Source organism: Manis pentadactyla, chromosome 11 (assembly GCF_030020395.1).
Source record: "Manis pentadactyla isolate mManPen7 chromosome 11, mManPen7.hap1, whole genome shotgun sequence".
NCBI classification, from domain to species: Eukaryota; Metazoa; Chordata; class Mammalia; order Pholidota; family Manidae; genus Manis; species Manis pentadactyla.
In genome coordinates, this window is record NC_080029.1 from 25765333 (window position 1) to 25779572 (window position 14240).

Consider the following 14240-nt stretch of genomic DNA (forward strand, 5'->3'; position numbering starts at 1 on the left):
ATGAGTATGTCCTGGTACAACATGTGAGCTCTGTGCAGTCAGCATTATGTGCATGCATACACAGAAGCATTTCAAATTCCTAAGGCAAAGAATTGTTTTTGGTTCACATATGTCTGATGTTCTATTTCTCTGACATTGATGAAAATAATCAAGTGCTTTACATTAATATAAAAAACATAAAAGTAGCAGGGGGGATTCAACTTGCATTCCTGAGTTTTGTTGCTGAGCTCTTTAAAAATGCCTACTTGAATACACAGAGAACTCTGAGGCTGAGCTGCATCTCCCAACGGCCTCTCTTAGCATCAGCCTGAGACCTGAAGGCAGTGCTGTCCAGTGGACAGCGAGCCCGGAAAAATAATGTGTGAAGAAACTCTCCAGTAGGCAGTTCCTTATTTATTAGATTCCAGATACATGGGACCAGGTTGGCAGAATCCTAGGCAGTTTGATTTACAAGGAGGGGTGAGGGGGTCTCTGGGAGAACATATACAGAGGCGGAAATATGTATAGGTGGGTGACTCAGTGAGGGACTGCCATTTAAAAATATATACATCTTAAGAAGCCATCCCAGCCATTTTATCATTATTAGAAAATAAAACAATCTTTCCACATAGTGCTTTTCTTTGGTGCTGTTCTGTGGCCGTGGGCCCCTCTGTCTTCTTGTCACAAGTTTGTCACTGTACCTCCCCACCCCCACTCCCATTTCTCTCATCTGCACAAGGAGAGGGGGGATCTGGAGGGAAAGGTGGCCCCTGACCCAGGGGTGGGTGCAGATTCTGGCTCCTCTGTGGCCTCTACCATGACCTCCCAGCCAACATCCCAGCCCGCTCTTGAGAGCTTCTTACTTGGTTCTTCAAATGTGGCCTAGAGGCAGCTGAAGTTTCCAGTATGCAAAAACCAGGGCTGCTACCAAGGTGCACGTGACAAAACCAGTCTGGAGGCTTTAGAAGGGGCGGGGACACGGGACCAAACAAAACCCAGCCGATACCATCTTCTCCATGGTTGGATTTTTACATTTTATTTCTCGGTTCATTTCAATGACCTGTATCATGAGAGTACAGCTGAGAAGGGCTATTTCCTCTTTACAGATTTTCCCAGAGCAGTAGATTGGGGGATAAATTTGAATTCCATCCCATTTGGGGGTGGGGGCAGCAGTCTTAAACTCTCCTCACTTCATCCCTTACTAAGTCAGGGCCCCCCTCTTCCCAGGGAGGTCCCAAAGCTGGTGAGGCTTCCAACTAAGTTGGCCCCTAAACTTTTTTTTCTGAATGTCCAGTGGGTCTGTCAAGTACACACTAGAGCCCCTTTACTGCTGGTCACTTCCCATTGTTATTGATGCCTTTCCTGTTGCCATGGGAATTCACGTGTAAAATAATGTGTAAATGCAGCATCCACCTCATCCGCACTAAGCCATCAGGACTATACCACTCCCTCTTAGACAGAAAGGGGCTCAAACGCTGGGACATTGCAGAAGCACTAGATGCAGTGAGGCAAAGCTTCTCTGTATCCAGAACACCCACCCACTCACTCCAAGCCAGCCAGTGCAGTTAGCCAGAAATGCTTTTCCTAGAAAAGATGGCCTGCAAATGCCAGTTTTGCACAAGGCCCTGCTGTGGCTGACAGCCTGGATCTCATGCTTGAGCAGGAAGTGAGACACTGCAGAGAACCACGTGCCTGGGAGATGAGATGCCACCTGGGCCCCACCTCCTCAAGTACGCAGCACAGTGAGAGGCTAGGGGAGGCTCCCAGAGCAGACCCCAAGTTCTCTCAATGTGAGGTCTCTCCATCAGACCTCAGGGCATGGACCATAAGAGTTCAGCTAGACTTCGGTTTTAGCCCCAGCCCCTTGATGCTGAGGAAGAGCCTGTGGGTCCGCCCAGACTGGGGACTGAGAGCTGGGGGGTGAAGGATCCCAGATCTAATTCCAACGCTGTCAAGTGACTTTGGCCTCCAATTACGCATGGGCAAAAGGGAGGTGGGGCACACTTCACTGGTCTGTGAGGTCTTTTGAAACCCTGGACGTTTTCTAGTTGAGGACATCAGAGAGCCACTCCACAGTGGCTGGGTGTTTACCAACCATCCCTGGGGGTGACCTCAGCTGTCCCAGCATGGAAGTTCAGGAGGATTGGTGTCTGGGGGTGGACAGGCAGTGAGGTGGGACCAGCAGCAGCAGCTGCTGGCCATAGGAAGGCTGTGAGGCTTTGGAAGTGGGCGCCTGGCCTTTAGGGCACGTAATGGGCAGGCAGGATCTGCCTGCCTCTCCAGTGGACAGGAGGTTGGATTAGAATGGTGTGGATTGAGTGTGGATTCCCCCAAGTGTCCCAGGTAGGGTTGCTCTGATCTTTGCTTTAGAAGGCAGTGCCTAGAGGGGGCATTTCCACCACACTTGATGCCTTTTCATCCTTAGGGGTCCATCTAAGCTACCCTCCACTGACCCATGCACACCAGACAGGCTGCCCCCAGAGTGGGTTATAACTGACTTTTACAGCCCCTCACAGAAGTCAGGTGACCGAATGACCACATTTGCCCAGGACTGAGGGGTTTTCTGGCACACAGGACTTAGAGTGTTAAACCCAAGATCATCGTGGGCAAAGAGGGATGGTTGGTTACCCTACATAGCCACTGGTCCTGCCACAGAGCTGAGCCTTCTCAGTGTGCCCGAGGAGATATAATCACACCTCCTTAACCCAAGGGCAGCAGGAGCAAGCCCATGCTGGCACTGGTTTGTGCAGCCCTTTGGAATGCAGGGGAGAGGGAGTCCTATTGCCTGCTGCCCCTGGAAGCCAGGAAGGCTCAGGCAGGCCAGTGACCTCCAACATGCTCCCTGTCTTCAGCATTCCCTACCTGCCTATTACTGCTTCTGGGCTTTTCTGTGCTTGGCAAAGATTGGTGTGAGCCTCTCCCCAGGTTGCCCTATCCTCCCAGGACTGCCAGCCTAGAATGAGGGTGCCCAGGGTGCCCACAGATGGGGCCAGGCCCCCGCACCTTCCCCATGAGCAACCTGCTCTGCACCTGCCCTGAAGGCTGCTGGGGAGAGGAGGGGCCAGCACAAGTGGTTGCTCTGCAGGGTGCTGTCTACCCGGGTCTTCCCTGAGCCGGCACTGCTCCCGGCTGCGGGCCCTGCAGTCCTCTGGGTAGGCTGACCGCACTGTCGGGGTGAGCTCTGACGTAGGGGCAGGAAGTAGCAGGGGGACTTCTGGGGAAAGAGGGGAGTGGGGGGAGGACAGGCAGGCCCTGGCACAGTGGTGACAGCCTGGTGGGAGTGCGGAAGGATGGGGAGCCCAGGAACATGCGAGCTTTGGCAGCTATTCTGCTGATGGCGAGCTGCCCCTGGTAGCCAAGTGTGTGCCACGCTGCAAGGATGGAGGAGGGAGCCGTCTGGACTGTGGAAGGTGTAGGGTCTCTTGAGGGACCCCACAGAACCTCAGAGTGGGCTGGGCCTCTGGAAGAAGCACCTGCCCTCTGGGAAAGAAAAACCTCCAGGTGGCGCCCACCCTAAGTTTACAGGAGCCCTGGGAGCTAAGCACCTCGCACCCAGGTGACGGGGTCGGGCGGGGATAGGATATATATGTGCTGCCTCTTGGTGACTTAGTGGGGAGATGGGGCCCTTCCTCCGTGGTCTCCAGGCTCAGGGGAGTCAGCCCTGGCCCAGACTGCAGCACTGCCCATGGACAAGGAAAATCCCACCGAAGAGAAAGCCAGTTACAGACGAGCCCCATGGCCTGCCCTCCCATTCCCATTCCCGTGCCTGGCTGCACCCAGGACTCTGCACACAGCCGGGAGGGGAGAAACCCCTTCCTCTGGGACTGCTCATGGCCATGATACAGGGCTTGAAGGTCGAGGCTGGTGGCTGTGAAGGTCTCCACATCGGTCCATCCGTTTGTCCTCAGGTGGGAGTCGGTCCGTGTGCCAGGCCATCAGACCTTGGCCTCCAGCATCTCCAGGAAGAGTTTGTGCATGGGCACCTTGCCCTGCAGTTTGATGCTGTAGAAATGCTGCACGGCCTTGGCGGCTGTCTGCCGCAGCAGGGGCAGTGTCAGCAGCAGCTTGCCCGTCCTCCGCGGCTCCTCGTGGCGCTGGCTTAGCTCATAGTCTTGCAGTGCCTCATGTAGCAGATCCTGCAGCTTCTGGACTGCCTCCAGGTCCTCAATGTACATGGAATCTGGGGGCACAAAGGGGAGCGTCAGAGGGCATGGCTGAGAGCACTGCTTGGGCGGGCGGGCTGCTCCCTGGGCCCTTGGGAGCTTTGGAGACTTGCAAATCCTTCCTTTACAGAGAGGAAAACTGAGGCTCAGAGAGGTTAAGTGGCCAGTCTGTGGTCACAGAGGCCAGTGATAGAGCTGGGGTTTGGACCCAGAGGCAGATCTATATCTAGGGAGGACACTATGGGAGAAACCACCATGAGGTGGCTGTGGAGACCCTGAAGGGCTTGAACATGGACAGACCTGTCATTGCCCTGCAGGTGCCAGGGCCTCTGGAGCCAGACTGGTAGAGCTGAAATCCTGCATCCCTCACTTGCTAGCTGTGTGACTTAACTTTGTGCCTCATTTGTGAAATGAGATAATAGCCACACCTACCTCAAGAGCTAAATGAGTTAACACAGGACAAGGGCTTAAAACAGTACTTGTCACAAAGTAAATACCTGGAAAGTAGTATCACCACTACCACCATCACCACCACCACCACCACCACCACCATCATCACCATATCACCATCACCACCACCACCATCACCACCACCACCACCATCAGCACCACTTACCATCACCATCAGCACCACCACTGTCATCACCACCACCACCATCACATCACCATCATCACCCCCCCACCATTATCACCATCATCACGGTTATCACCACCATCACCACATCACCATCACTACCGTCACTATCACCAGCACCAGCACCAGCACCAATATTACTGTCATTGCTGCTGCCCCCAGGTGCTAGTTTGAGTCTTCACTCTAATAACCTTACAAATGCTGGTTACCGAGAACAGACCCAGATGAAGGGGCTGAGCTGTGTCTGGCTGCCTTGTCGTGGAGGACATGGCAAGGACTGAGATAGCATTAGCTGGACCCGGTGATGGAGGATGCTGTTGGGAGTTCTCTAAAACCCTGGGAAGGGCTTTGGACTCAGGCCATGAATTGGGGGTTCAAACAGTTTACCTAAATCCCAGTGGGCAGGGAGGCACCCACGGACAGCTGAGTTACAGCTGGATCTGAGTAGAAGTAAATGGAATCTCCTGGAACCCACTCCCTGGCCTCAGGGAAAATAACCAACCCTCCTAAGAATTCATTAAAGATCCTGACTCACCACCCTGAGCCACAGTGCACAGTGCCCACCAAAGGTGGGAGGGTAAGGGTCCATGCAGAGTAAATGATGAACTTGAAGCTCTGGGTGGGTCACCAAGGAAGGCTGGGTGAGTTTCCTGAATTCCTCAAAAGAGCACAGCAGTTCCTTTGTGTGCTGGGTTGGTGTAGATACCAGCTGCCAAGGGCCGCTGCACCAGCTGGCTCACCCTAGTGACTCCCTCTGACCTTCGGGACCCACACACAGCCCATGCCTCCAAGGGTCCCACCTCTCTCCTGAGAGGATAGCAACAGAACGAGGTAGGTAAGACTCTGACATCTTAGATGCTGTGTGACTTTGGCCAAGTTACTTAGGCTCTCTGAGATCGCGTCTTTGTAAAATGGAGCAAATAAGTGCATAGGGCGGTGGTGAAGGGTAAATGAAATAGCTCATACCCAGGCACTTAGTCAGCACCTCATATGTTAGCACTGTCATTATTGGGAGGACTCAGACTGGGGGTAAGTGTCCTCGCAGGGCTGGGTGTTATTGGCCCCCACACCCAAGACTCCTCCACATTTTTCTGCTCCTTGTTACCAAGGCAGTAAGGACTCCTTCTTTGCCAGTTGGAGGTGAAACACAGCTCTGTTCCTACACTCTCAGCTGGTTACAGAGCTTGTGCTCAAGCGGTGCTGGTTCCTGTAAGGCTGGGTCCTGGCCATCCAGACTCCCTGCCTCCTGCAAGCTTCATCTCCCCATCCCCCCACCTTCCCCAGGGAGGCCAAAATTGGCAGCTTCCTTTGACCAAAAATGAAATAAAATAACACTGCAAGATTAATTCCTTTGCAATCCATCAGCAAGTCTGTATTGATGGCATTGATAAACTGTTAATTACAAAATCAATGGCTATGAATTTTTTCTGCTGTCAGGGAGCCTTGGAGATGGCCAGGACCCAGGGTGAAAGACGGCCAGCAGGCTCCCAGGGGGCTGTGGTTTGGGGCCACATCTTGCCTCTGATGTGCTTCACTCCTCTGCCTAGTGTCAGCCCTGAGCCACATCTGAGGGTCCAGCCCCATCCATCCACTCAGCCAGCAGTGGCACCCGCAGTGGCCCTTGGGGCTGCCACTAGGACCATCCCAGTAATCTCCTGGTGCCTGCTCTCCTCCAGCCAACACACTGTCTACTGAGGCCTGGATGACTTTTCTAGTTCACTGCTGGGGGACAGGGCTCTCCCCCACAGCCTTCCATGGCTCCCTGTATTACAACCCAACCCTTTCATGGCCCTGGGGTCTCTGGTCTGACCCAAACTGCTTTTCTAGCCATACCCACAAAAAGGCCTGTTCCTTTCCTGTTTACTGCCTGAAACGGAGTGCCCCACTATGCAGTCAGGGCTTTGAGGGTCACAAACTCCTCCTTCTCCACCGAGTTTCTTCAACCTGCACACAAGCTGCAGGATGACGTGGAAGCAGCCACTGGGGCAAGAAGTCCAGGTTCCTGGAACTTTGTCTTACAGGACAAAGTGTGTACTTAGGCAAAGCTTGATGCTAGCTGGAGCCCCTGCTGGGTTCATGCTACCAAACCTCTGTCAGTCCTCAGATGGCATGTGTGTGAGTGTGCATATGTGTGTGAGAGTGTGTACATATTTGTGTGTGCATATGTACATGTGTGCACGGGCATGTGTGGGTGTGCACACGTCTGTGTATGTGAGATCAAGACAAGAACATGTAGCTGAGCTAAAGAGCCATCTGAAGGCCCTTGCAGCCTGGTGTTGAGGGTGGGCTGGGGGTGACAGTTGAGCAGCCTCCCTCTTCGCCCTCCTCTCCAAGCATGGGCAAGCTTGGTCTCCAGATCTGGTTTGAAGGGGCCAGGACACACTGAGGATGTGCTGTCTGCTTTCACTGCGTACCCTCCCTCTCCTCTGCCCACCTGAACTCCCAGCCCCTGGGCAGCGGCTGGTTCAGATGCTCCCCTCTGAATAGGTGAGCATGGGATAATGAGGGTGGTGAAATGCTTCTATATGACATGGAATGATGGAGACCTGTCACTATCTATGCATTTGTCAAAATCTGTAGAATCTGTAGAATCATACAAGAGTAAACCCTGATGACAACTTTGGGCTTTGTTAAGGTATCAATATTGGCTCATTAATTGTAACAAATTACCATACTAATGCAAGATGTTAAAAATAGGGGAAACTGTGTAGAGGGCATGGGGGACATGGGTGGGATGGTGTTTGGAGGTCTGCATACTATCTGCTCAATTATTCTGTCAATCTAAAACTGTACTGAAAACCCCAACAGCATTAGCATTCTTTAACAAAGAATATATTATGATTTGGGCATCTTAAGGTGTAAATGGTCTCTACAGAAGCATGTACAATTTAAATTATTATTTTGCATTAGTTTATTAATAAAATGGATTTGAGCTAAAAAAAAAAGGAAAGAAACGCTTCCCTCTCTGCACTAGATCAGGTTCCCTGAAAGCAGAGCGTGAGATGGGTTCACATGCACGGGATGTGTGCAGGGCACGCTTTCAGGAGGAAGGAAGGGAGGGAGGAAGCAGAGGGCAGGGCTGGGAACCAGCAAGGTAAGGATGCAGCCTCGCCTTCCCTGGGCTCCCTCGCAGAGCTCTGATCCCACCCTGCTGGGAGTCCAGCCTTACACTCCCCTGTGTGGGTCCATCACTGGCTGAGGGTGACAAGGGGTGTGGGATATGAGACTCTCCAGGCAGGTGAGGTGAACAGCTGTGAGCTGTTAGCAGCAAAACTCAGCTGCTGGGGCACAGAGGCACTAACCCAGTAAAAGGGTCTGAGTGAGGCATCAGCAGTGTCCCCTGCATTCTCTATTAATCCATTTATTAGGGGGGACTAGGTGTGTTGTCCCAGTTTGCCAGGGATGGAGGTTTCCTGGGACATGGGACTTTCAGTAAAAACATGGCAGTATCAAGCAAACTGGTTGGTTACCCTATTTGTACTCTCTCTATCTGGGAACCAGCCCTCCCTCTTCACTATGCTCATAATACTTTGTTTCCTCTAATATTAATAATGATAATAATTAATACTTACTGAACATTTCCTCTACACCAGGAATGGGCTAAGTACTTTATCTTCAGTCAATCATCTAATACAAAAGTGTTTGGAGGAAGTCTTAGGATACCCTCATTTTACACACAAGGACAGGGCTAAGGAAGGTTGCTGACTTGCCCAAGGTCACACTGCTACTAAGTGTCAGAGCTGAAGTCTGAACTTGGGTTTGTCGACACACACTTGAACAGTTAGTTAACTGTACCACACACGGCCCTGTGGCAGAACTGTGTGTGCACGCGCCTGGCACTCTCTAAGACAAGGACCCTGCCTTTCTCCTCCTGAGTTCCCCACCCCCAGCAATGGCCTGGGACCATGCATAGAGTGGAAACAGAATACATGCAAGCTCAGTCACCAGCCTCACCAGTGCCCTGCCTCTCTCCCTGGATAGTCTAGTCAGAAGTTGGTTGGGCTTAAGAAATGGAGTGAAGCCTCCTTTTTAATGCTGGATTCAGTCATTCAGTTGGGAAGGTTTTCTGTCTTGTGCCCGAGCAATTTGATTGGGAGAGTCAAGGAATGGGTTATAAGCTCAGGGCCGATTTTGGTTCAAGTCCTAGCTCTGACACTCTATAACTGTGTGACCCTGGGCAATTCGCTTCACCTTTCCAAGCCTCAGTTTTCCACTTCTGTAAAATAGGGTTCAAATAATAAGAACTTTGCTCATAGGGTTGTGTGTAGTAATTAAGTTCAAAGCTAATTTATTTAACAGGTTTAGCACTTACTATGTGCCAGGCATGTTGTAAGCATACTATACTTATATGTGAATAAATCCCTTCCATAGCCTGGTGGGGTACAGACTGTTTATTGTTCCCATTTTACGTATGAAGAAACTGAGGCACAGAGTGAAGCAACTAGCCCAAGTGGTAGAAGCAGGATTTGACCCTTAGCAACATGGCTGTAGAATCTGTGTCCTAAGCAGTGTGCTGGTCTGGCTTTCAGGGGCTAGGCAGAGTGCCCTGCAAACCCTGCAAATCAAGGGCTTAGGAAATGCTCAGTCATTGCTGGTCTTCATCACCATCTTTTTAACTCCAGGCCACCCCTTGCACAATCTTGGTGATGAGAAGCTCCAGCATCTTCACACCATCCTGTCTCTCGCAGCAGCCCTGCTCACAGTCCCTAGAACCGTGATCCTCAGGCCATGAAGACCTCTTGAGGCGCCCCTTGTGCACCCCCACCCACCCTTACCTGAGTTGGCAAGGGCCAGGGCCTTGAGCGTCACAAACTCCTCCTTCTCCACCTTGAGCTTCTTGTACCTGCGCACCAGCTGGAGGATGGCCCGGTAGAGCTCCAGCAGCCCCGCAAGGCGGGAGTGCTCCTCATCCATGATGTAGTCCTCGGCGTACACCAGCTTGTCATCGTAGGGCAGCGAGCGGTACACGATGCCCAAGATGAGGATCTCCATCCAGGCACTCTGCAGCAGGCTCATCTGGTCCCCCAGGGAGAGGCTGGAGAAGCCTGCAGGAAGAGGGGGCAAGGCGGGCAGCAGTGGTCAGCGGGGCGGGGGCGCCCCAGGCTCCTCTGGACCTGGACCTGCTGGACACAATGTCCTTCCTTGGTGAATGAGTCAGACACGGAATTCATGGAAAAGACTTACGTAAGAAGAGCTCAGTCAATGTTGACTGTTGTTATTATCATCATTATTGTTAGTTCTCTGGTGTTTTTCAAATGTCTGGAGAGGCTTTTTGGTTAATTAAACACATTGGTAATTTAAGGAGTTATTAAATTCACAGTAGAATCAGGAAGTAGCTGTACAGTGTCCTTTCCATCCTGGGGAGTTTCCAGAACCCCCCTCCCCCACGCTCAAACCAGGGGAGGTTTTGGTGTTTGAAAGTGACACCTGGTCCTCAATGCCATCTCAGCTGTGCCGAGACCCAGGGGCCCAATCAGGAACAAGGACTAAGCTGTTCCTGGCCAGTGATCTGACCCCTCCCACCACCGCTCCCCCCAAAAGTCTGGAGTTGCTAAGAGCTCAAGAATCCCTGAGGTCTGGGGGCACTTTATCACAGTGTGGCCTGTCCTCCCAGGGGCCAGACCCCTGCTGCCCGGGCCATTGCTCTCCACCTAATGAGTCAAGAAGTCCCGTGTTCCGTGAGCCTTGAGTCAAGGGAGTCTCCCCTCCCTGGGAGTAAGGAGGCTGACTCCAGAGTGAAAGAAGGTTGGGGGTGGAGATGTGTCCAGCATCATCACGCTCTCTTGTCCAATGTGCTCTGACAACTGCCTGGCTTGAGTTCTGACTCCTCATTTACCAGCTGTAGGCTGACCTTGTGAAAGTTGTGTGACTTCCCAGACCTCAGCCTCCTCCTCTGTGAAATGGGTAAAACAGCAGTGCCTGCTTCAATGCAGAGGGTGGCTGTGAGATCTAATGATGAGGCAATGATTATAGGCATACAACACTCTTGCTGAGCTCATACTATTATTATTAATGATGAAATGAGTCTCCAAAAGCAAAATAAGTACCTGCAATCACATCATATATGCACTGAATTAAGGCCAAGTCAGTAACACCTTGATTTGAGAGAGAGGAGGACAAAGGAGGGAAGAAGTTGATTCTCAAACATCTTGGTCACTAAACACAAGGTGATAACATGAAACAGAAGTTGTGGTTAGTTACTGTTGCTAGCATGCTTTGGCAGGACTTCTCTTCTCCCCGCTGGACATACCTGGAGGCCTGGGTTGGTACAGCCCATCACTCTGGCTCTCCATGGGGTCTATCCCACCCTCATCTGCTGTCCTTTGTCTCTAACAACCACTTCTCGCTTTCCAACCAGCACATGAGCCTTCAACTTTAGGGGGCACCCCAGGACTGAAGCCTTCACTTGGCACATCTCCCTTTCCTGGCAAGCACCCTCCTAGTCTAGTCATCACAGTTCCTAGGCCTGATCTGGGGTGATACAGCCCAGACCTTGGATCACCACCTGGATGCTGGCCTCCGTGGGTGACAAAGAGCTGGAGTGATTATACTGACCAACACGGGGCAGGCCTGGATTGATGCTCCTTGTCAGGGGGAGGCTGGTTGGCACAGAGGGGCACAGATCATGTGTGCTGTAGCCCAGATCCCGGCTTGGGAGAGGGTGCGTGGCTGCCTATGGTGGCGGAGAGAGCTGGGAGGTAATAAAAGATAGATAGAAATGGACATCCAATTTCCCTTATCAGGCCTCTGAGCAGGAGAGGCCTTGGGCAACATTAATTAACAGATACCAATCAGCCCACACACGAAGGTGTGTGCATATAGGGAGTGTGGGGCTGCACTGGGGGGGCCTGAAAGCAGACAGGGAGGAAAGATGTAGGAGGTGGATGAGCCAAAATTAATAGATAATTGAACTGGAAGGTGGCAAAGAGGGAGGGTGTGGTAAGAGCTAGGCTTTCTGGAGAAGAGGCCCCTGTGAGGCTAATCTCCTAGGTGGAGTCACCAGAACATTAACAGCATTCTCTGCCTCTTCATTCCTTCAATGAAAATTTACTGAGCACCTACTAAGGGCCAGGCCCTGGAGACAGAATATTGAGTTCAAACCTGAACTGGTCCCTGCTTTCAAGAACTCACATTCAAGAGGGAAAGACACACCCCAAGTACCATGTCACCATGCCGTCACACATGTAGGAAGAGCCCGGTGAGATGGAGAACTCTGAGAACATGCAGCAGGCAGATCTGCCCAACAAGAGTCTGGAAGGCTTTGCAGGAAAGGAGACTGGGGCTGGGATCTGAAGGGGGAGGCGGAGCTCCGAGGGGGTGGCCAGGGCCCCTCTGCTGCATGCACACCTCCATGAGCCTGGAGAAGCCAGGCTGCCCTGTGCGCTGGGCTCCCTGGGAACATGATGCCATGCTTCTCTTCTTCCACCCCCACTGCCAACCACTGGGCCTAGTGCAAAGAAGATGCTCAGTGAAGATTCCTGGCACAGAGGAGAGAATGGGCTATTGGGCTTTGATTACTAGGTGAAGAAAATGGGCCAAAAGTACTTGGTCAAACCCTCTCAGTCCTTCAGAGATGAGTTCGGGTTTAGCAGCCTTAGCCTATGTGTGCAAGTTAGAGACAGGCCTGCCCTGGGGTGGCAGGAGGGAGAGGGACAGTGACTTGGAGAGTTTTGTGTGGCCATGTTAGGATGGCCCTGTGTTCAAACCTCTCTGCTACGCTGTTTTGAGTAGTGGACTCAGACTGACTTTTTCCTTTGAGCATCTTCCAAAGGGACTGGAAATAGCTTCAAAAAAACAAACGTCAGAAAAATCACTATGGACACCACCAAAATACAAAGAATTATTAGAGAAAACTATGAAAAATTATATGCTAACAAACTGGATAACCTAGAAGAAATGGACAACTTTTTAAAAAAAACACAACCTTCCAAGACTGACCCAGAAAGAAACAGAAAATCTAAACAGACCAATTACCATCAATAAAATTGAATCAGTAATCAAAAAACAACCCAAGAACAAAATCCCCGGACCGGATGGCTTCACCGCTGAATTTTATCAGACATTTAGAAGACATAATACCCATTCTCCTTAAAGTTTTCAAAAAAATAGAAGAGGAAGGAATACTCCCAAACTCATTCTATGAAGCCAGCATCACTCTAATACCAAAACCAAGCAAAAACACCACAAAAAAAAGAAAATTACAGACTAATATCCCTGATGAACATCGATGCAAAAATACTCAACAAAATTAGCAAACCAAATTCAAAAATATATCAAGAGGATTATACATCATGATCAAGTGGGATTCATCCCAGGAATGCAAGGATGGTACAACATTAAAAAAATCCATCAACATCATCCACCACATCAATAAAAAGGACAAAAATCACATGATCATCTCCATAGATGCTGAAAAAGCATTTGACAAAATTCAACACCCATTCATGATAAAAACTCCCAACAAAATGGGTAGAGAGGGCAAGTACCTCAACATAATAAAGGCCATATATGACAAACCAACAGCCAACATCATACTTAGAGGAAAAGCTTTCAGCTTTTCACTGTTAAGATCGGAACAAGACAAGGATGCCCACTCTCCCCACTTTTATTCAACATAGCACTGGAGGTCCATGCCACAGCAATCAGAAAACACAAAGAAATAAAAGGCATCCAGATTGGTAAAGAAGAAGTTAAACTGTCACTGTTGGCAGATGACATGATATTGTACATAAAAATCCCTAAAGAATCCACTCCAAAACTACTGGAATTCAGCAAAGTTGCAGGATACAAAATTAATACCCAGAAGTCTGTTGCATTCCTTTACACTAATGATGAACTAGCAGAAAGAGAAATCAGGAAAACAATTCCATTCACAATTGCACCAAAAAAAATAAAATACCTACGAATAAACCTAACCAAGGAAGTGAAAGACCTAATCCCTGAAAACTACAAGATACTCTTAAGAGAAATTAAAGAGGACACTAATAAATGGAAATTCATCCCATGCTCTTGGGTAGGAAGAATTAATATTGTCAAAATGGCCATCTTGCCTAAAGCAATCTACAGATTCAATGCAATCCCTATCAAAATACCAACAGCATTCTTCAATGAACTGGAAGAAATAGTTCTAAAATTCTTATGGAACCACAAAAGACCCCAAATAGCCAAAGCAATCCTGAGAAGAATAAAGCTGGGGGGATTATGCTCCCCAACTTCAAGCTCTACTACAAAGCCACAGTAATCAAAACAATTTGGTACTGGCATAAGAATAGACCCATAGATCAATGGAACAAAATAGAGAGCCCAGATATAAACCCACACATATATGGCCAATTAATATATGATAAAGGAGCCATGGACATACAATGGGGAAATAACAGCTTCTTCAACAGCTGGTGTTGGCAAAACTGGACAGCTACATGCAAGAGAATGAAACTGGATTACTGTCTAACTCCATACACAAA

At 50.1% G+C, this 14240-nt stretch overlaps 1 protein-coding gene across 1 annotated transcript in view; it reads right to left on the bottom strand.

Moving 5' to 3' along the window:
• Nucleotides 1–1186: 1186 nt before the first annotated feature.
• ESRRB (estrogen related receptor beta) overlaps nucleotides 1187–14240 on the bottom strand; it is a 161490-nt gene continuing 148436 nt past the window's right edge. The window contains exons 7-8 of the mRNA XM_036913085.2: nucleotides 9552–9821; nucleotides 1187–4159 (exon numbers count right to left, since the gene is read on the bottom strand). Coding sequence (XP_036768980.2) covers nucleotides 3915–4159; nucleotides 9552–9821 — 515 coding nt within the window. The 3' untranslated portion in view covers nucleotides 1187–3914. The remainder of the gene's footprint in view (nucleotides 4160–9551; nucleotides 9822–14240) is intronic.